This window comes from Micropterus dolomieu, linkage group LG10, assembly GCF_021292245.1.
Source record: "Micropterus dolomieu isolate WLL.071019.BEF.003 ecotype Adirondacks linkage group LG10, ASM2129224v1, whole genome shotgun sequence".
NCBI lineage: Eukaryota > Metazoa > Chordata > Actinopteri > Centrarchiformes > Centrarchidae > Micropterus > Micropterus dolomieu.
Window position 1 is genome coordinate 18,441,042 of NC_060159.1, and position 23,875 is coordinate 18,464,916.

The 23,875-nt window shown below is 39.4% G+C and overlaps 1 protein-coding gene across 1 annotated transcript in view; it reads left to right on the top strand.

The window, feature by feature from the left end:
* Nucleotides 1–471: 471 nt before the first annotated feature.
* ppp2r5a (protein phosphatase 2, regulatory subunit B', alpha isoform) overlaps nt 472–23,875 on the top strand; it is a 27,681-nt gene continuing 4,277 nt past the window's right edge. The window contains exons 1-11 of the mRNA XM_046060567.1: nt 472–672; nt 9,928–10,029; nt 10,150–10,242; nt 15,708–15,838; nt 17,439–17,498; nt 18,107–18,215; nt 18,624–18,677; nt 18,852–18,902; nt 19,003–19,122; nt 20,129–20,256; nt 22,334–22,435. Of these exons, the coding sequence (XP_045916523.1) occupies nt 532–672; nt 9,928–10,029; nt 10,150–10,242; nt 15,708–15,838; nt 17,439–17,498; nt 18,107–18,215; nt 18,624–18,677; nt 18,852–18,902; nt 19,003–19,122; nt 20,129–20,256; nt 22,334–22,435 (1,091 nt within the window). The 5' untranslated portion in view covers nt 472–531. The remainder of the gene's footprint in view (nt 673–9,927; nt 10,030–10,149; nt 10,243–15,707; nt 15,839–17,438; nt 17,499–18,106; nt 18,216–18,623; nt 18,678–18,851; nt 18,903–19,002; nt 19,123–20,128; nt 20,257–22,333; nt 22,436–23,875) is intronic.

Here is a 23,875-nt window from a genome sequence, read left to right on the forward strand (position 1 = left end):
TTTCTGGACGGCTCCCAAATGCTGTTTATAGCTCAGCTGGGGTCAACTTTGACAGCTCTAATAACCCTGAACGCACTCACCGTCTAATCCATAAAAAGCTTTACGATCAAAGCCGAGAATGACTGGGCTGTTGGTGTGTGGCAAAATACATCTATGTATTGTGTCTCTCGGCCTGTTTGTCCAGCAGTTTATTTAGATATGTAACTGTGCAATAAACCCGCTGCCTGTAACATTAGAGGACATTTATTTGTGTCTTTAATTCTGTTCATTGATGATTTCAATTAGCTGGGGATATTAAAAGCAAAAATGTATCTTAACACAGGCCCCATTAAAATGCACTACTTTACACTTCCTACTGTACTGCAAACAGTTGCAGCTGTCATCCCCTCCTGTCACTTCTGTTATCTATTTCCATTAGATGCTTTCTAGTGTATATAAGCAATGATTCAGTGTATTTCCTCTTGTGTAATTTCAGATGCCCCCTCAACAGAACAGCAGGAGCTGTTCACCCAAAAACTCCAGCAGTGCTGCATGCTCTTCGACTTCATGGACTCAGTGACAGACCTGAAGAGCAAGGAGATCAAGAGGGCCACACTTAACGAGCTTGTGGACTACGTTTCCACCAACAGAGGGGTGCTGGTGGAGTCTGCTTATCCAGAGATCACTGATATGGTGAGGATCCACGTATACAAGTTCTTTGGCGCTTCTCTAAATGTACAGGGCCCTATTTTAGATTTAAAATAATCTCTGCATGAGGAACCCAACCACAACAGCAGCACATAATTCCGAAGCGTTAAGTTATGTTCTATTACCTCTGTTTATTATTTAATAGGAGAGAGCCCCCCTCTCTGTGTCCCTGTGGAACACCCTGTGCAGTTGAGCAGGATTAAAAAATGGAGGCTGATCGTGTGTCTAGACAGTGTGTGTTGTGTCAGCAACACCAGGAACATGTCACCATACAAAACCCCTTACCATACTGGTTCCATCTAAGCACAAAGGCAAAGCCCAATATTTTTTATGTAATTGACTTTGTGCCTATTTATTTCCTCCTCTCTCGCTCACAAACTGCATTACTCACTGAATACAGTACTATTGGAGCAGAGTTCATAAAGTAGGATTTAAATTTTTTTATTATTTCCAACATGGCCCTGACATTTTAGTTTTTCATTTTCAGCTTTTTCACCAAAATATGTTTGATTTTGACAGTAGTACGTAGGTGCTTTCTGTCAGCGTTACTATTGATGTAATCTAGTGGTAGCTGCTGTCGAAAGCTTATATGATGACACCCTCTCATTATTTCTTTTTATAATCCTATCCACAGTACAGGTAAAATACTGCTAACCTTAATAATGTTTGCCAGAGGTTTACTGCAGTAGGTGTCTTCAACTCACCAGTCTTATTCACAGATCAACTTCTAGCCTCAGTTAAAACCTGAATAACCTACTCTACACTAAAGACTTCCTGTAACTATTTCACAACAAACCCCACACTGCTCTTTTGTTGAAAAGATTTAACTCACTCTTTGCTCCCCTTGTGTCAGTGTTTTTCTCAAACCCCAAGAAGCAGTGCTCCTCTGTGGGGTGATTTTGCTAATGCAGGTCACGTAACATCTACATATTTATTTTTTAAAATTTTCCTGCACACTGTTGTACACTTTTTATTTATATATGACGTTACAGTCGGCTTGACCTTCATCAGAAAATGTCGTGCTTTTCTTCCGATGCACCTGTCGCACGTTCAGGGGTGCAGAGGTTTTGAGGAAATGAAACAACTTAAAATACTGAGAACATCAGCACGTGTTACACAAACATTTCCTCCTTGGATTATCATATTTTAAACCATTAGATCCAATATATATTTAAAAGCCAGGAGTCTTCTCACATTATGTCTTTGTCAGTCATTATTATTTACATGGCTGCACATGTTACAATAAATTTGCAAGTGATGGTCACCTATGCTGTTTGTGGTTGTCATCCTTGTCCGGTGTGATTGTTATCAGATGTATTTTTAGAAATCTAGAAACATGTTTTGCACTCATTGCACAAGGTAAAATTATCAAAGTAGTAACTAATCAGAAAGTCACCTAGGGAACAGTTGTGTGTACTTGAGATAGTACTTATATTATGTTAAGTTATGTTTCGTAACGTATTTTCTGGAGATGCACATCCATGATTCATTCAGGAGAAAGGTCAGAGCGCAGGTTCAACTTAGCAAAGGTCGGGTTGAGTTATAAACACGTTGGCTGTTGCAGGAATCTTGTTACGCAGTGTTCTGTTTCCAGGGGGGTTGGGTTGGTTTTCAAAGTATCTCTGGCCAACATGGTATAGATTTGTGTTCATGGAGCAGGTGCCCTCAGCAGCCTAGTTTCCTCCTACAGTACAATAATGACTCATGTGCAACATTTAGAACACAACAGTCAGTAACTGTAGTCAGTGCTGCAGTGATTCACAGCAGATTATGATGATGGAGACGAATGAGCAAATCTACAGCTGAGTCAAGGAGTCTTCAGATGATTAATGGACTGTAGGCAGTAATCCATGTCATACCTTGCAACTATTGATTCAGGGTTCAGTTTTTCTCTCACTAATGAGTTTTACAGGTTAAAATGTTTACTTGATGTGCAATTTGGGGGCAGTGTGAGATGGACTAGTGAAATTAGCAGTCTTTGCACCAAATTACTACAGAAAAAATGCAATTTCTCCATAGTTTTGGAGACTGTAGGTCCTGGTTTAATCACACAAGTGAAACAATAAGTGCAAAGTGGTAGGATTTGTGTGCACAGACTGTGTGGGCGTCTCCGGGCGCACCTGTTATATCAGTTCATGTAGGTGCTAAAGGGCTGGGTGTAATGGAATATAAATGGGAGAGTGTGGTGAATAAAAAATAATCTCTCAGCCAATCACATCGCTCTGGAACAGCAACACCAAATACAGTGACACATGATGACAAAATCTCAACACACGACGAATGGACTCCTCTGGTAAATCGTGTTGTCTGGATGGTGCAGAGCAGCACGATGTGAACACACAGCACCACAAAGCTGCAGCCAAAGACAGATGGTGTGGGTTTTATTTGTTTTTATTTATACAATGATAACAGGAACAAATTAAATAAATAATAAGCTGTTTATAGAATTGCATCAAACTGGTGCTATTTCAGTTTTAATTCTACTGCATCTATCTTAAAAGGGTCGTATCACACCGTAAACTGTGACAAAACAGCATTTGCACTCCTATGTATTTCAAGAATAAAACATGAAAACCCACTTTTGGTATAAAGGAATTTGGAAAGTTGGCCGTGACACACAGGATTAATGAGCCGCTGTAATTTGATGTCTCCCGCATAAACAACAGAATACAGAGTTATAACTGACAAGTCTGACGTGAGCAGATGCGTAGCCTTATCTTGTAGCAGCCTGCTGACATTTGCACCAAAACATTACACAGGCGGGGCAATGTGAATTACAAGGTCAAGAAAATACAATTGTGAAAATACAGTGCTGCTTGTGCAGGTTGTTGTGCCACTGCGAAAATAGGGCCATGAATATGTTTTGTTATCTTAATTTGGACAGGAAGTGGATCTCTCTCTCTATTCACTGCACTGAATTAATTTCAAACATGACAAATATGAAGTTTACAGCTAACAGTGTTGACAAAGTTACATTTAATGTCAAAGGTTAAACTGGTGCAACATCTGTGTTAAAGTTATAGTATGTATTTGCAATTAATGTAATTGAGCTGGTCACACCCGCAAAGCAACCAAAAACATAAATTTGATTTGAAATCAAGAGTATGCCCGGCCAGTTACGGCTGCTAATAACACCAGAACCTTGTAGGTGGTAAATACAGAATGGATATATGGGATTTTCTGCTCTGTCTGCAACATGGCACAATTAACTTTTCAATGTGTCAACACAGACAGTAAACATAGCAGCAAATCCTCTGACGTCAGCAGTCCAAAGTAATAAAAATTAAAGTGATATGGAATTATACTCACACTAATGCAATCATACTAATAAATCACACTAACCAGCAGCAAGAAATATCTGCTACCGTTAATTTGCTGTTTTATTGCTTAATTTGCTTTTTTCGGGGTGTGTGTGTGTTCAGGCCATCCACTGAATGAGCTACTTAACATGTGCCTTAGTTGCACATTGACTTCTTGGGTTTTTAAGGCTGGAGTAGTTCAAGTGCTTGACTCCAGCTGGTGCACAGGTAGTGTAAGCGGTATTTCTTAGTAATCTTGTTTATCTATCCGGGGCAGAACAGAGGGACATGGGTCGAGCTCAAGAGAAACCCAGTTCAGAGCAGAGTGTCTGTACAGACGGGCTTTTCTGAATGAGGTTAGACAAATAACAGCCGCACTTTCAGAAAGCTGGCTTGATAATGGCTCTCCCGGATACTCCATGCTTGGCATCACATGATAATGAAGAGGTGAGTGTTCAAAGTGCTGGCCATTATTCTGCTGCAGTGAGGGCTGCTTTGATCACTGAGGTTGTTAGGAGTACAAACAGCAAGGTTTCTCATTTATGGAAAAGGAGGTTGTACCTCTCTTGCCAACTCTCTAATTAGTATATTATAGAAAATCACTTCTCTCAGACAGTTTTGATTAAATCTATCCTTTCTGTGCCAGAGATGAGTACAAAGCAAGGAGAGTTGGTTGAAAGAGCATATATGAGCTGTAATTTCCCTTTTTATTTGCTTTAATTCCCACCTTTTGTCATCCTTTTTGCTAATGCTGTGTACTCGATGACTGCACACGCACATATGCACCCCCCCCCCAGCGTTGCTAGGTGTTGGGTGCTACTACTGTCACCACAGTTCAACCCCATACAGAGCTGCAGCCTCCCTTGTCGTCAGCAAGGATACATTGGTTTCACTTAGTCACTTAATCCTATGACTGTACTTCCACACACAAATGACTGCTTCAATGCAGGTGTGCTCTCTTTTCAAAATATTTATATTGATTTGTGCAGCTGTAGTTATTTTTCAATATTGTGAAATGAGTGGGGGAATTAATTAAGCATGTCTGATGCTTGTGTGGTGAGTTATTTAACCTGTTAGTTGTACAGACAGTGCACATCTCTGGCCTCAGACAGAATCCCCCCCCTTCACCACCCGCAATTGTAAATAGCTGGAAGTTGTTATTGAATGTTGTCGCTCCTGTTAATGTTCTTTGTCTTACTTTTACTTGGGGGGGGGATAATATGGTTCCTGTGTGTAATGAACCCATGTATGTACAGACAACTATCCCTTGATTACTTTCACACTGAAGAAAATTTAAAGATGTGATGAATCTCAGTCAAGTACTGAGTGTCTTTTTTTCCCTACGATTTCTAAATAGATTTATGGACTACAGTAACTGACTTTCCGCTGTTTTTTTTTTGAACACCTGCATGCACCCATATTTCCATATATCATCTCATGCATCATCTTTGCCCTTACATGTCACGTCAATCCCCCGAGATGCGAGCCTCACAGTGTGAAAACCTCGGCTGTAGGCCAAAGAATAGACAGTTTACCACCCTCGGTGAAGACGAGCTATCAACCCCACCATTTATCTTGACTTTGAGCATTTGTTCCTCAGAGCACTCCTCTGGAAAAATTGGCATCACACTGAGGCGCAATCTCTCGCCTGGCAACCCACTCTGTGAGTCATCTGATTTCTGATCAGCCAATGATGTGCATCGCACCAGGGAAGGCAAAGTAAAATGCCACAGAGAGCTCATAGAGGCAACCCTGACTTATTCATCTGCCTGATTACCAGCATCTGCAGACAATATAAAGCCAATACTGTAGCCTGGAACGCTAGTCAAGGCTTACCTGAGGATGTGTGGGGTATTCTCACATCAGGTGTAAATCGTTGGTTTAATTGTTGCTATAATATGTGTAGAGAAAAGAAAATGTAAACACATGTGATTGTTATATCGCAACAGACCGGCTTGTTCCATGGCCTGCACAGCTTTCAATACTCGTGTCGTATTAAACCTTGACTTAAGCCTCGGATAAGTACAGTAGACACAAGCTGGTCGCTCAGGTATGACACAACTGGAACCAACAGGTGAGCAGGGTCTTTGGAATAGGACAGGTCAGAGGCTGCTGTAGAGAAGTAAATCCTAATCTTCTTACATTAACCTATGTCCACAGTGGAGCTGAAATGATTGACTTAGATGATCAACGTGAAATTAATATGCAACAATTTTGATAACCATTTAGTTGTTGATTTGAAAGCAGAAATGCCACAGATTCACTGTGTCCAGCTACTTAAATGTGAGTATTTCCTGGCAGCAAATTACAAAATCAAACAAACAATTTGAGGACATCAGCTTGGGGTTTAGAAAAGGGTGATATGCATCTTTCACTATTTTCTGACAGAGACCAAATGACTAATAGCTGAATAGAGATAATTGTCTCTTGTTTCAAAACTATAAACTACATGGTCTTCCTTATTGGCACTGAAGTATTAAGGTGTACTGACAAGTGCAGAGGCGATAAGCATAGTTAAGTTGAATGTGTAATGGCTTTCAATTGTGTATGTGGGTGTTGGTAAATGCTGATATGTGCGACTTGTGCTACAAACTAGGGCTGCAGCCAACGATGATTTTAGTACTCCAAGCTTCAGTTAACTCATGACTGTGACTTTACAACCCAATCTCATGGCCCAACCAGGAGAACAATAAACACATTTATACATTTTCAGCTGAGGTCTGGCTTACTTTGGCTAGCCTTCAACTCAATGACCAATCCCGATTTCAATTAAATGCCAAAGTTGCTTTTAATGTTACCTTGTCTGTGGTCTGTTGGCATAACACCGGGTGCTTTCTGATCAGGTGCCGTTGTGCAGATGCCGAGGCGACATAAGTTTCGTTTTACAGTGGACTGACTGTAACGTTACAGAGTCTTTTAGCTTAAAATAATCTCATACTTTGGACACTTTCTTCTTCGTCCCTCGCTATTTTCTCTCTCTTTCTCCACTTCGCAAACAGAGCCATCATAATCACGTCGTGTTCACACAGCGTAATAAATGTCCGTGCAAAACAGTGTGGTATTATATGAATTAAACAAAGCATCGGTGCCAAGAATTTACGTTGATGCTTTTTAGTAATCGAGTTAATAAATTTTATCGATGAATCATTTCAGCCCTACTACAAACAGCCAGAACCAAAGATTATTCAAAGAGTATATTACTGTGTGTGTAAAGCATGCAGGCAGTCAACAGGTTCTGTAAGTGTTTGGCTGAGGAACATTGTACAATTGTTTCCAGATGGTGTTTTCTGCAGCTCAGGAACAGCTGCACTTCACTGTCAGACTTCTCTAAACTAACAGGAAGGACACAATCAGGCAAATAACAGTGGTGAGCTGAAGGGCATCTCTGAATGCACAGCTCATTCAACCTTGAAGGGGATGGGCTACAGCAGCACAAGGCCATGCTGGCTACCATTCCTTTCAGCTCATAACAAGATCTGACATTGTCCTGTGAAAATCAAAACCAGATTATCTGAATGTCACAGTACCTAAGCATTGTTACTAACCAAGTTTTCCAGCAGGGTAATGTGTAATGTCACAAAGCCCTCATAATGTTTGGATGGTTCTAGGCTTATTATGGTGAGTTTGGGCGAGAGCTTCAACCAAAACAAGTTCTGTAAAAAATTTGCAGTATATCTGATAATATCAAGAGAGGAGATAATATCCACCTCACAGGTGTGGCATATCAAGATGCTGATCAGACAGCATGAGTATTGCACAGGTGTGCCTTAGACTGGCCACAATAAAAGGCCACTCAAAAATGTGCAGTTCCATTACACAGCACAATGCCACAGATGTCGCAAATTTTAAGGGAACGTGCAATTGGCACGCGGACTGCAGGAATGTCCACCAGAGCTGTTGCCCGTGAATTGAATGTTCATTTCTCTACCATAAGCCGTCTCCAAAGGCGTTTCAGAAAATTTTGACAGTACACACGACCAGCCTCACAACCGCAGACCACGTGTAACCACACCAGCCCAGGACCTCCACATCAAGCATCTTCACCTCCCAAGCCACCCGGACAGCTGCTGCAACAATCGGTTTGCATAACCAAAGAATTTTGGCCCAAACTGTCAGGAACCGTTTCAGGGAAGCTCATCTGCAAGCTCGCCATCCTCATCGGGGTCTTGACCTCACTGCAACTTCGCACAGCCATTGAAGAGGAGTGGACCAACATTCCACAGGCCACAATCAACAACCTGATCAACTATATGCGAAGGAGATGTGTTGCACTGCGTGAGGCAAATGGTGGTCACACCAGATACTGCCTGGTTTCCGGAACCCCTCAATACAGTGAAAGTGCACATTTTCGAGTGGCCTTTTACTGTGGCCAGCCTAAGGCACACATGAGGGCAACAACAAAAGTGTTTTGTTTATAATTTTGTTCAGTGTAATTCCGCAACCATGTGTGCTTTCACATAGAGATCCGGTTTTTTTCTGGAACCAGCGGCGTAGAAAAATACCGTTACTTGTAAAACAACACCGTCATGCCGGCTGAGGCTTTTCACACAGACATCGTTCAGTCTCAAACTACAAACGTTCCCGTTTCAGAGGCTCTGTACCTTTCATACAGCGCAGCGAGCCGGCAAATTGATGCTCACGGAAAATAACACAGACATAGCTTTGTTTTAAGGGGTCACAATTCCAAAAAGTTTGGGAACTACTTTATAACTATACTCTGTAATTTTGGCATCATTTACATTAATTATAATGTAGCCCAAAGTAACAAATTCATTCTCTGATTCATTAGCTCAGTGTCCATGCTTTGTTTTTACCATTTTCATCCATGGTATGTCTGCTGGCAAGTTTTTCTGTAGGTTTTTCCACCTGTCAAATTTTGGGCCACTGTCAGGTTTAAAATTCCTGTGCCACCTTCGTCTCCCATTAGTGTCATTTGGATTTTCCAGCTGCCAATAAGTAATTTGATGTTGTCTTTATCACTTCAGCATGAGATTGTGCACCCAGTCACATAATGCCAGCTTTTCCAGCTCCCCGCTGCAATGTGTGTCACTCTCAAATGTACCCTTGCTAAAAATAACAAGGTGGGATAGAGGTGGCGGTGACCTGTCTACAGTGATTGTCTTCGGTACAGAATTTTAATAGGGGGTTGTGGCAGATGCACAGTCTGTAATGGTTTTTATCCAGCCCCTCTGTGTTTTGGTCGTGCTATAAAACATCCTCAGTTAAATTAGAAAATAGTTGCTTTCCACTCCAATTAGCAAGCTGCTGGTGATGTTCATGCATGCGTGCTAGTATTAGATTCCTCTTGGGTTGCACCACCAGTTCTGGAGAATTCAGAACAGTGACTTAATTTTGTGTCCAGATTGTGTGTTGAGCAAGTTGAGATGGGATTGCAGGTCACGGCTTGCTTCGCTTGTAACTGCTTGTAATCAAATTTTCCTTTCCCGCCCACATTTATTTAATCTGTGGGAACCTGTAGCAGCTGCTTATCTCACAACAAAACTGGCCTTACATTTTGTTGCCTTGCTTCAGGTACAAACTCAGTTTTAGTTGTTTGGCGCATAGGCAAATTAACTTAAACCAAATTTGTTGCTTTAGCAGTTTTTGAATAATGCTTCAAGGAGCTTATTTTATTAGACCTGTGTGTGTGTGTAAACCAAAGACAGTTTGGTGAAACTGACCAATGTGCTTCATCAGAATGCAATAGTCCCAGCAGTCTGTCACAGAAATTAAAATGTTTTTTTCCATTAACAGTTTTCTCTTTCTCTTTTTTTTTTTTTTTTTTTTGAACAATCACATTTCAGCGCTCTACGTCTCTGCATGTTTAAGTAAAAGCTCACTTGTAGATTATCTGTGAATAGCCATGTATTTTCCTGCTGTGTCTCCTCTCACGCACTCCTGGGATGTTGACTTGTTAATAAGACTTTCCCTCCCCCTCCAGATCTGCACCAATATATTCCGGACTCTTCCACCAAGTGATAACCCTGATTTTGACCCAGAGGAGGATGAACCCACTCTAGAGGCTTCCTGGCCTCATGTTCAAGTAAGGATCCGATACTTCAGCCTATCTGTATTATCACTCCTTTAGATTACATCATTGTGTGTTGTAGTGGTTACAAGGCGCATATTTCTATTTATTTTTAAATTTTCCTTTATCTTCCAGCTGGTCTACGAGTTTCTCCTACGCTTTCTAGAGAATCCAGACTTCCAGCCCAGCATTGCAAAGCGCTACATTGATCAGAAATTTGTTCTGCAGGTAGGAAACTTGACTGATAATGATCAACAGGTTCAAAGTTAACCTACCTTATTAAACTAAGACTGTCGGTTACATTAATCTAGCTTTCTTATAATATAGGCATTTTCGTATTGGATCACATCGGGAATACACTGTCATCAGTAGTTTGTGTAACTTCCCATGCATCAATGCATACCTGAAACCTCTGGTCAGAGCACTGACAGTTAAGAAGACAGTAGGAGGACACACTGCACCGTGTCCACCAAATATTATAATACATAATGATGCATAAAGATTATTTTTGTCATTTCAGTAATTAGTCCATGTTAGAGGAGACTACTAGTTGGCTGTTGTGAGACTCCTCCAGGGCTGCAACTACAGATTATTTCCCTAATAATAGGTTGTTTTGTTCAAAAAATGTCAGCAAATTGCAAGTTTTCTTCAGTCCATAGTGATATCTTTAAATGTTTTGTTTCTATGACCAACAAGGGAAAGAAAACCAGCAAATATTCACATTTAAGAAGTGGCAGCCTTTGAGTTTTTGCCATTTTGATTGGAAAATTACTTCAATTATTAATTGATTAATCGTTGCACTTCCCATCAGCTGTTAGAGGTGGTTAGAAATTGAATACTATAACAGTAATTACCAGCACATTATGTGTTTTGGGGGTTCAGCAACCCGACAACAGTATGATTAGTTGGATGATTCATGAAAACTGTAGCTCGGCTACATCTGTTCTGGCTCAGTACCCACTTACTGCAGGAATTCTTCACTTCTTGTGTGAAGCTGCAGAGCGAAGCAGCAGCTAACAGGGCAACCACAGGGCCTGGAATGTTGGCTGGGCCACATCCGAGGTTCCTGGACCGACTTTCCATGATGCAAGTGTGTCGTGTGGGATCTTTAAATAGCTGGCTGTGGTTTTCTCTTCAGGTTGAGAGAAGAGAAGGGTCTGGAGGTGGAAGTTTGGGTGGCAATAAACGCAAGGGAGGAAAAATGGCCCGTGGTTTGGTCTATTTCAGTTATCATAATACACACAGCATAAGATTAGGTCTTCAAGGCAGAGGTTCAGTGGTTTGCTCAAGGGCATTTTGACAGGGTGGGAACAGTTTGTTTTGTTGTTGCATCAAAAAGATGAGGTACTGTGGCATCTATAAGCAACAAAGAGGGAATCCTTGTTAGGGCAATCTGGGTGAACCATACTTTTTTTTTAGATTTTGTGTCAATGCATTTTAGGTAGTTATGTTTTTGAGGTTCTGAGACAAACCCTGGAGTGACCTTGCTCATTATTATTTGATATTTGTACATGTGTACTTGTTAAAGTGCTTCTGTTATTTTGTTATCCTTTTTAGATATTGATGTGGAGTAATACAAACTTGTAGCATACCATTTGATGTCATCTTTGATGTAGTCAGTGCTTCATGAAGATGTGTACCTGTTATGTGTAATCATGTTATTCGGTATATATAGTCCGCACTCTATTTCAAGCGTTATTTAAAGATATATATCTATTTTAAGTAACAAGAAGTACACAAGTAAGCTTACTGTTGGCATGTAGAGGAGACACACCTGGCAGAATTATCTCCAGGATGCAGTGAAGAGGTCAATGATACTTGTCCTACAATATTATAGAAATAAGTAGTGGAAACTGTAGAAACATATGATAGTCCACTGGTTTTCCACCCTGCTCCCCATTTAATAGTATATTTTGGTCCTTGAAGACAGAGCTTTAAAACTAGCGCAGCTCTGGTGCTACTGCATCAACTAGTGCAGAGCAGAGCCACTACAGAAAACTGCCTTCGACATGAGAAAACGACCTTATGTAGAGCTCAGAGCAGAACATGTGATCATACACATGGTCAGGGTGTATTTTAGGCTTTTTATGTCCGAGATCACTGGTAAAATGTCAGAGTGGAGTCTGTGTGTTTTGGCATGAGGGATCTGGGTTTTTTGGGGTTATTTTGTTACATATCAAAATTTTGAGTTTTTAAAAAAAGGATATTATTATTATAATTATAATAATAATAATAATACATTTTATTTGTAATGCACTTTACATTTGAAACAAATCTCAAAGTGCTAGAGTTAAGATCATAATGATAGTTTGATGCCTTTCAATCCACACCTGATTCCGAAATAATTTCATTAGTCTCAGTTTAATGTTTCGGTGCACAGTAACTGAAATGCTTCTGGATTTTATGCTCATATTTATCCCTTTATGTTTATACGCTTGTTGCTCTGTCTTAAGCTTGTCTAAGAGAATTGCTAATATCATTTTTTTTTTATTTTTTTAGTGTAAGCGTTTTATCATAACTATGAAATAGTTATGATAAAACGCTTGATGAGATAGACATGAGTGAATACGAATTCCAAGAATGTGTTTTGTCAACAATGGAGGAGAACTGTGCCGTCCTTGATATTTATTTGTTCTTGATGTTTCCTGAATACTTCAATGGACCTTCTGGCAACAAATTGCCTTCATGATCGTGCCTTGTGACTAACTACAGATAGACTGAACATGTAGCGTAGTAATACATTTTTTTTTTGTACTCAGGGTATATATCATACAGAGGCTCTGGGTTATTCAGGGACATGTGCTGGTCAGGCTCCTGAGAAAACTCAAATCCTAGAGGGAGATGTTGTGATGGAGTATTGACTTTCCCTCAGGCGCACACCCCTGTGTCTGAATTATGCTCTGGCAGCTTTCTTACATAATAAAGACAGTGGCTGTCCGAAATCACCACTCATTCACTACTCCCTATGTAGGGAGTTGTATGTAGAGGACTATATTGTGAGCTCACCCGCATAATTAAAACAACACTTTCGGACACCATTTCCGTCATTATTTTGTCGCTTAATATGTTAATTACGTCATTGCCGTCAGACAACCAGATGGTGGACTGTTTTTTCTATCAGCACAATGCATGATGGTATGTAGGGCTTGGTTGGTGACCATTGGTTGTACGCTACTTTTCAAAATGCATTCTGGGATACATTGAGTGGACTATATAGGGTATAATAATTATCACTATACATTTGGACAGCCCTACAAAATGGCAAGCTCAACAAATACGATATATACACCGCTACTGAGCCCACCCAGCGAGAGAGAGAGAGAGAGAGAGCTCAACAGTCAGGGGAGCGGGTGTGTCACAGTTCTGTCTCTCAGATCCGTGACACAAGACCATGGACTTTTGTGTTGCGATTTCGGTCTTGGTTTCAGAACCGTTACAGCCCTAATTAAATAATTTTAATCCAAATCAAGGGTATAGAGGATATTCTGTACAGATTGTAAATCCCTTTTGATAAAAATTTTTAAATTGTGTTTTTGGGCTTTTTAAATATATCTTAACTAGTACCAACATCATTCCAGTGATATGAGAAGAATGGATGAAAATACAACTATAGTGTTAAAAAATATTTATTTTTTTGAAATTTTTATTATTATTTAGGATCCCCCTGGGGGCCAAAGACAGACAAGACATTCAAACATCGCATTATAAACAGTTAATAATAATGATATATTGGCCAATATTCATTTTCTTGACACATCCCATAACAAAGACATTTTTGATAAGGTTCCCTTAAGTTTTTTTTTTGTACCATTGCAACCTAGAAATGTGGCTAGGACATTTTACAGGTGAAAAATAAACTTGTCACTGCTCTCTGGTTGGCAAACTACACAGGGGTGACACTGTTTCAAATCATATCGTTTGCATGTCTGTACTCCAAATACTTAATAATTAATCTGCTGACATACACCAATACTGATATATATCTGCAGTAAGCTACAGTAATAGTGGTTTGGCTTTAGATACAAGTAACCTATGGAAGAAGATAGTAGGTGAACGGGAATTGGCAACATTTGAAACGTGGAGACTGTGATGCCCTTGAGCAAATCTCCATTTGCTACGTGACCGCAGTTCAGTTTCAACACAGAAAGACTGGTTCTACCATTGAACTCCCAGGGTTTAATATTTGTGGCTGAATGAATTTTGAATCAGTGCAGTACAGGAGAACAATGTGTCCATGATGAACCATTTCCTGGAAATAAGTAGGGTTAAAAATAGACACCTGTCACTGAGTTGCTGATGGCAGACTAGTAGAAGATAAAAACCATGCTGAAGCTGAGCTGAGCCTGAAAACATTCCTTTTCAACTCGGTGCCGTTGGCTTGGCGGCCCTCAACAATATTGTAATAATGAATCATCATATATTGCTGGAAATAGCTGTTAAATGTCAGAGATTTGACATCTGTTTACAATACGGAGCATTCAGGCACACGTACTGTATATTTGTTATATAAGAAGCTGGTAAGATATGACTCAGCTATTTATATTATTTGCCCAAATTACTGCCTTACAGCGAGCACAATACGTTTGTTAGGCTTAGTAGAAAAGGCCTCCCTAGTTTGCTTGTAAGCCTACAGGGGGCGACATATACTAATTTCACAACAACTAATCACAGCCCAACTGCAGTATTTCAGTATCAATATCAGAGAAACCCGCAGTGTTTTAGAAGGAAGGCTTATTAAGCCTCAAGGAAAATGGTCAAACATCACATTGCAAGGGCCACATATTGAATGAGTTGTCTCGTAATTACATTGAGATGCGGAATCTGTGTTCAGCTCAATAGGTCCATCATACGTTCACTTTGCAGGAATTAATCAGGGAAAATGGAGACAAACCCCATCAGTCACAACCACCAGGTGTATAAAAAAATTTAAAATGAATACAAAGATAGATTTTGTCTTAATGTTCATTCTCTTCACTTTAGTGGCAAAAATTAATCACAATATAGGTACAGTGTGCGAGTCTAGGTCTGTACCAATTAGTTTGAAGCTTCATTCATAATGCAACATTTGACACAACATTGAAATGCTGTGCAGCCTTTATTTTGGTTTTGCATGTCTATTTATTCTGTAACACAGTATTTCTGTGGTATAGCAGATAATGTTTAGACTACACAAATGTTGTTTAATATTGATAATATTTATAGAATAATATTCCAGTGGTGGTTGCACAGGATTGTTTCTAACAGTACCATAAACCTAAATAAATATAACCACAATAACAAAAAAATTTCGGCTCTGGTAGTTTGTGACATTGTTACCTAGGTTATAGCCCCCGTCGTTTGCGTGACGAGTGAGTGTCGGTCGCGTCAAACTTCTGCACCAGACTGTTGTGATGTTGCTGCTGCCTATTTCTACTTAAATTGATAAAAGTCAATAAAGTCACAGTCAATGAAGAAAGTTATTTTAATCCAAAAAAGACATGACTCATTAAATCCAATGAATCACTTCATTCAAATTGAGGATTTTGTTTTGGAAGCTTCATTGAAAACTTCAATAGAAACTAAATAAAATGAAACTGACATTCGGGACAGCCCTAATGGAGACATCATAAAAATAGTATTGTATCTTTAAAATGAATCAGGACTGAAAACTGAGGCAAGAGTGTGTTTGTCTTGTTCTCTGTCTGTCCTGTCAGCTGCTGGAGCTGTTCGACAGTGAGGACCCGAGGGAGAGGGACTTCCTCAAGACCATCCTGCATCGGATTTATGGAAAGTTTCTGGGGTTGCGGGCCTTCATCAGGAAGCAGATCAACAACATTTTCTTGCGGTGAGTGAAAGGTTCAAAAGGCAGCCTAAGAACAGGAAAACATGCATCATGTCCTATCACGTAGTCGGTGTTTCTTTTTCTTTTGTTTTATTTCTTTAACCAGGAAAAAGTTTCATTGTGAGTGAAATGTCAAGAGAGACTTGGCCAAGTAAGGCAGCATCAAGACATTGTTACAGCAATAAGTTGCACAAACACAGGCAAAACAGGCTGATACAGTTTTCAAAAGAGCATGTATGTAATGTTCATTACATACAATTTTTGTAATCTTGATGGGCCTGCTGCTTTCAGTAAAGCCAATGCAACCGTTCTTATGATAGTAACGATCTTTAGATCCCAACACCTGTTTCCTTTTATTTATTTTTACATGTCATCAGCATGTAGTATTTTTGACCTGTTGGAACAGTGCTTTGGAGCAATTGCCTCCATATCTGAGAATAAAATACTTTAAGGAAGGAACCAAGAGTCCTATATGGCGTTTGCACCACCGGAACTTTAGTACAACCAGTACAATAGTTCCAGGTGCCAAAAAGTTGTTTTTGCAGGGGTTGTAGTAGGGCTGGCCAATAAAAAAAATAACAATAATTATCGCAATTTTCATTAACAATAAAACAGATGTTCAATAAATGTTTAATTTTGTTCACTTGAATCATACACAAATTAGGACTTTTTTATTAAGATGTTTATTTTGTAGAGGAAAAAGGACTGAAAAAAGCTGCTTCAACTTTGTATACCGCTTCATTCTTAAAAACGGGGAACTACTGGGTGCCACTTAATACTAAAACTCATTATTTGTCCTAATATTAACTTTATTTAAAAAGTTATGATGTTGCCTTTATGACTAGTACAAAAAGAAGAGAGAGGGATAAACAGAGTGTGTGTGTGTGCGCGCCTTTACATTGAGACATTCAAGGCATGGCTTATCTGATTCCCCTAAACATACGAAAAATATGTTCCATTAACTCTGTTAACAGTAATGTCCAGTGTGGAGTTTATGGTCTTGGTTTTCAGTAAAGAGGAAAAATGTTTGGACGGAGGCATCAAATATTCTCAGCTGCAATGTGTCGATTCTTTTACGGCTCCTGTTGCTGCGGGACAGCGGGCTTTAGATGATTGAAACAGGGGGACACTTGATGTCATTTCCAACAGGCAAGGTGGCAAAACGGGTGCACGTACTTTGACCATCTGTCACTGAGAATAAAAATAGTGCCACAGTTGTCAGGCTCTGTCTGTACATACCATGGGTGCACAGCTACAAGGAAGTGGGTTACCAAACAGAAGAGATGAATGATGTATGGATCATCAAGTTATATATACGAGGAGTTTTCTGTAGGCTCTACTTATCTGCAGAAAGCCCAATATTCATATAAAACTTTATATAAAGAATATTAAATCCTAGCTTTATGGTCTGACTCTGCATGATAATGATCATGGGACACCATTGAAATTTTAATTATAAACTCCTAAATCAGCGTGATGATATTTAAAAGGAACACAGTATTGGGAGCTGTGAATCAATTTGATGCTGTGTTTTTAGAGTTGTGATGTGTTTTTGGGTTCATGTGTTTCATAATGATAATAAGAATTTCTGCTGCTGTTGCAGGTTCATCTATGAAACTGAGCACTTCAATGGAGTTGCTGAGTTACTAGAAATCCTAGGAAGGTGAGTAATAACGTTTGGTCATGTGACATCATGTGGACATTGTGCAGAACAACCACCATAACAGCCTTTTGACTTTAAATACTGTGTGTGTAAACAAATCTTAGAGATTTCTTGATAATAAGTTCAGTTGATGGGAAACACAGTAGGGTGTAAAATACTGAATGCACTTTCAGCCATTGGCTTCGGGTACTTGCTGCCCTTTATTCCAATTATTTGTTTTGACATTAGGTCAAGGAAAGATGGAAAGAATAACAAAAATATATATATAATCCTCAGTATCATAGAAACCTGGTCTTTATTCCCTCATAGCTTTACTGCACACAGTCCAGGTTTTAAACCGGCTTGTGGAGAATGTGTGTGTGTCCAATCACGTGGAGGACTTGTGCTCTCTTGCAGTCCGAAACTAAAAGGCTCCTCAGGCTCCTTCTCTTCTGTCATTTTGATGCTACTATTGCAATGAATTCTCTCTATATTTCTTTTCTGCTTCAGGAACCAAATATATACACACCCATGCCCTGATCTGATCTTGTAGTATTCAGTCTGTGCTGCTCTTTTGTCTTTCTGTACAGGAATCTATCAACAATGTTCTGTTGTTTTTCTCTTCACAGTATCATCAATGGGTTTGCGTTGCCTCTGAAGGCAGAACACAAACAGTTCCTTATGAAGGTGCTCATCCCGTTACACACCGCTAAAGCATTGTCCCTCTTTCATGCACAGGTAGGATAAACTGTCTTTGCTGTTAATTCTGTTATTTTGTTATAACTTGCATGTATAACTGAGCAAAAAATATTTGAAATAGTGTATAGCTAAACTATACAGCTTATGTTGAGGATTGTCTTCGTGATGTAATCTCTGTACTATAGCATCTCCTGGTGGTGTGGAAGTGGAAATGCTCTGGTTCAGTGGTTATTGGTGTGGTTCAGTGGTTATTGGTGTGTTTCAGTGTATCTTCAAAATTCAAGTTGGAAAAGAAGAAATTTATAATGATAATCACACTGATCATAGCAAATCAGCGCAAATACACATTAAACAAGAGATGCCTTTTCAGATGAGGTTCTGCATAACGCATCCTTTGTCTGATGCAGTTTTTGGGGACATTTACTGTTTGTCTTTTGTGTCCCTCAGCTGGCCTACTGTGTGGTTCAGTTCCTGGAGAAGGATCCTACACTCACTGAACCGGTACTTTTTTTTTAACTTTCCACCCACTCAAAGCACAAGTACTAAAATAGTCTACATTGCACACTGAGACATTTCTAGTGAGTGCTAGCAACCACCCACTCAAACTGACTGTTGAAGTCTTTTCTTTTTTTTGACATTAGAGATAAATTCTCAAGAATTCTGTTTTCCTTGCAGGTGATCCGTGGGCTGCTGAAGTTTTGGCCTAAAACCTGCAGCCAGAAAGAGGTAATTCTGCATGTCTATATGTCAGTACACGTTGACACTTATCACAGTCTTCAGACAGATCTTAATGTTGCTTCATGTTGTGCACCTCTCGTCTAATTAGGTGATGTTCCTGGGTGAAATAGAGGAGATTCTGGATGTCATTGAGCCAACGCAATTCAAGAAAATCCAGGAGCCACTGTTCAAGCAGATCTCTAAATGTGTTGCCAATCCACACTTTCAGGTACACTTATGACACAAACCTACAGAAACATACAGACAACTTTTGCCCATAGCTTTCTTTAGACATGAATATCATTGATGCTTCGTGAAGTCGTTAAAGTTATGGTGTTTTGTTATTCACTTTACTCAAAGTCCTTATTCAGCATTCATAAGCGCTATATAGCATTTAATAAATGGTTTATAACGCACAACAATGTAGTTGCAAGTACATGAAACTGTGTTTCTTAATGCATTTGTCCACAACTCCTCTTGTGGACATCCATAAGTTGTGGGCTGGTTGAGAACAGATATAATTGATAATATAGTAAAACACAGGTGTAATAATGACAAATATGTCTTCACAGAAGACTGGTTGACAAATACGGTATTTTCAAAAACACATAAAAATGTCTTTAGATGAGTGTACAACTACAACATTTAACAAGTGCACTATGTTAAATCGTATACTGCTTATAAATGCTAAATAGTGTTCCCTATATGTCTGTTAGGTAAATGTTCATTATTATTCAGACAGGACATTTATAGAAAGAGCCACTTTTTTTCTTTTTTGTCACAACCTGTTTCAGAGATTGATTTTAGAATATTTTGCTGTAGAACCCTTAATAATACTCGTCAATCATCAGTGTATCATAATACAGTACACGTCAGCAGGGCCACAAAATGCAGTCTCCAAAACGACCATAAATTTAAATCAACACCTCTCTAAAAACTGAGCCTATAACCTTCATGAAGTCAGAATTTATTACAGGGGCTAGGGGTACCTAAAACTGACAACTGAATATATTTTCTTAATGCAAAGGACATTCAGACGTGACATGTGGCATGTGAAATTGCCATCACATTTATGCAGCGAAGTGCATCTCTGAAAGGGGCTTTTTGTTCTCTTTCATCTGAATCTTTTCATGATTGAAGTTAATTCGGTGGAAAATCAAAGGCAGCCCCACTCAGTCAGCCTCATGATGAGATTATTCTTTTTGACTGCGGTCTTTCTGTCTCTGTCCTCACAGGTAGCAGAGCGAGCGCTGTACTTTTGGAATAACGAGTACATTCTCAGCCTCATCGAGGAGAACATTGACAAGGTCCTTCCAATCATGTTCGGTAGCCTGTACAGAATCTCCAAAGAGCACTGGAATCCGTAAGTAAATCAGTCTGGAGAAGGCCCTCACAGCCAAGCTGTCTAACTAAATAATCCTTCCCACACAGTAACACGTGCTAAGCTAAATTACCATGGGAACTCAAGAGTTATTCAGATCCTCTGCTTTATAAAGAAAACCTGTCGTGTTATCAATCAGAGCTAAAAGGAGCTCTTAATGATTAATGCTTTCAACCACATTTGTGAATCATCAGCTGACCTGTTGAGCTTGGATTCTATATATGGTTCACAAACATCCATGCACAGAAAATCTGCTGTGTTTGTATGAAGCTGCCGTCATGTGCTGCTGTTCAGATTGTGTTTACACGTACACAGTACAGACAGACAAACAGGCGCCACCACGATAACACAATGTCTCACACGTTGTTACCATTGTGCCCGGACATAAACGTAATATAGATCTCTACATACTTACAATTCATATTAATGTATCATTTGATAAGTGCTGCATGTTGACATAAAGTAATTAGCTTTTGGCAGTTTATTTAATGACAATGTTTGCATAGCTACAGAATGATTTTGTTTTTTAAACACACTTTCACAGGAAGTTATCAAGGCACAAGCAGGACCTTGAGATGAATGAAGAAAACAAGAATAAAAACCATAATAATGATAAATCATTAGACTCAACAGAGTAAAGCAGAGAAGAAAAATATAAGCAGCACATCTTTAATTACAGATCTTCCAGTTCCTTCTACAGTGTCAGGTACTCTGCTAAGTTAGTAAAGATCTAAATCATTGTTCTCCAGAAAAAGTGTAACATTTTCCAACAAATGTATCAAACTTATATTTCATGAAATAACCTAATACAGTAGGATAGTTGCAGTATGTTTAATATATTGGTTATTACATGACTTGTGTTACTTCTCAGCTCGTGTAAGGGAAAGAAACATAGACATAAACCAGTTGTTCTCAGTAAAAGGAAGTTGTTTATTTTTCAGGAGAGAGTTTCAACAAAATCTACAGATGTAAAATGGGCTAGTGGGTGCTGCGTAAACAAATGAAAACAATATAACCAAAAGAGATCCCTCCTAAACGAGGGATTAACTACAGGGCAACAAGAATAGAAGTCAAAATAAGACCTTTCTGTCTAAATAAGAACAAAACCAAACACAGGGAGCGCAGCACCCCTGAACCTAATGAATCTTAACATGAACACACTACGTGAGTTAGAGCAGTGTCAGTATTGAAACTAATCCCTTGCCCAAAATTCTCTAGATGAACCATATACAAAACAAGCCACTAGTTCTCTACTGAGACCACACACACTTGAGTTTTCCGAATTGAGCAGAAGCTAACAGAAAAAACACACTCACTTACTGATACACAACAGGTGGCACCGAGGCAAACTTCGCCATGGGAGTGAGAAACTGCCCTGAGCTGCAGGAGGACAGGCTTTTTGAAGCGGAGGTGGGCCCGATCGCAACCCCTGGATTGGTGGTTGTAGCTGGATGCCGTTCAAATGTTTCAGATTTTTGTACGCTGGTTTTATTAATAGAGAAGTTTACATTATGTGTGGTCGTAGTCATCATATTTCAATAGTTAATTCACTTAAATTACAAATAAAATTTTAAAAATCCCACCTAACCGTGGCAGTATATCTAGTCTATATATAGTATATCTTTAATAAGCCCAGGTTTTGAGATGTGCATGAATGTCGTCTTAACTCTGGATAGCCCACAGAACGCTCTGTTAATAGTATTTATTGGAACTGCTGACCGTTTTTTAAATTTAAGGATTTTTTACTGAGGGATAATTTAGGTTTAATTACATTACATTTATCGTTTAGGAGACGCTTTTATCCAAAGCAACTTACAATTGCTGTATATGTCAGGTCACACGCCTCTGGAGCAACTAGGGGTTAAGTGTCTTGCTCAGGGACACATTGGTGGTTGTGTCACAGTGGGGAATTGAACCCGGGTCTCACACCAAAGGCATGTGTCTTATCCTCTGCTCCATTGCCACCCCGTTCTTCCACTAAATGAACACTGCAGCTCGAGTGTTGTGTGTTATGTTTCCCAGTTGTGTTACTGATGCCAGTGTCTCTGCTGTGTTGCAGGACAATCGTCGCTCTGGTCTACAATGTGCTGAAGACGTTGATGGAGATGAACTGCACGCTGTTTGACGAGTTGACTTCCTCCTATAAAGCAGACAGGCAGCGGTGAGTAACGGACACTTCCAGAATATGAAACATAGACCGTAAAATAAGACCTGAACACTCACTGGGCCAATTTCAGTAACTGTCCCTGATGTTACAAAAAACAGTTTGTCACGTACACTCAAAGAAACAAACAAAAAATATTAACTTGTCCCAAGAGAGAATAAATCAATGCACCATCTCTCAATCCTGCTCCTCAGGACACAAAGCTGTGTTTTTGTTTTTTTTAACCAGCCAGTGGTTTAATAGATAGAAGAGGTTTTATATATATTACTTTAAATATATTATATAAACAGGTGCGCGCCTTTCTAAATCATGTGCAATAATTTGAATTTGCTACCAAAGTGGACTCCAATCAAGTTTGAGATATATCTCAAGGATAATCAGCACCTCAGCTCCATTTGGAGTGCCATCACAGAGAGTTTTAAACCCTGGATATGTAAATGTAGATTTCGTTGTCTTTCTTCATCATTCTAGGTAATTATGTATGAATTAATTGGCAGAAAAATATATTTTCATCATTTTAAGTTAAACCGATAACCCAATATGTGTAACAAGTGGAGGGGGTCTGAATACATATAAGGTACTGTAGATTTGGGTGAAAAGGTTCTTTTGACCAATCAGACACAGAAATAAAACGCCACCAAGCATCCAATGGGACCTGGCTTTCCAAGCTACAAGATTTTAATCTGTTTTATTGTCTTTTTAAATGTGTTTCTCTCTCTTTTAAATACAATCTGTGTCCTGAACACCAAGAACTGAATGCTCTGGTGGTGTTTAGTACGAGGTGACCGGTAAAGCCAGGTTCATGGTCCTACCAAAGGATGTTTCCAGCTTTCGTTTTGGTTTTGTAAAAGGTTTACGCACTGCTTGCATCGTACACTTTACCCTGTACCACATTTTGAATGTAGGCTCTGCATATACAGTGGGTACGGAAAGTATTCAGACCCCTTTAAATTTTTCACTTTGTTTCATCGCAGCCATTTTCCAAAAATCAAAAAAGTTCATTTTATTTCTCAGTAATGTACACTCAGCACCCCATCTTGACAGAAAAAAACAGAAATGTAGAAATTTTTGCAAATTTATTAAAAAAGAAAAACTGAAATATCACATGGTCATAAGTATTCAGACCCTTTGCCGTGACACTCATATTTAACTCAGGTGCTGTCTATTTCTTCTGATCATCCTTGAGATGGTTCTACACCTTCATTTGAGTCCAGCTGTGTTTGATTATACTGATTGGACTTGATTAGGAAAGCCACACACCTGTCTATATAAGACCTTACAGCTCACAGTGCATGTCAGAGCAAATGAGAATCATGAGGTCAAAGGAACTGCCTGAAGAGCTCAGAGACAGAATTGTGGCAAGGCACAGATCTGGCCAAGGTTACAAAAACATTTCTGCTGCACTTAAGGTTCCTAAGAGCACAGTGGCCTCCATAA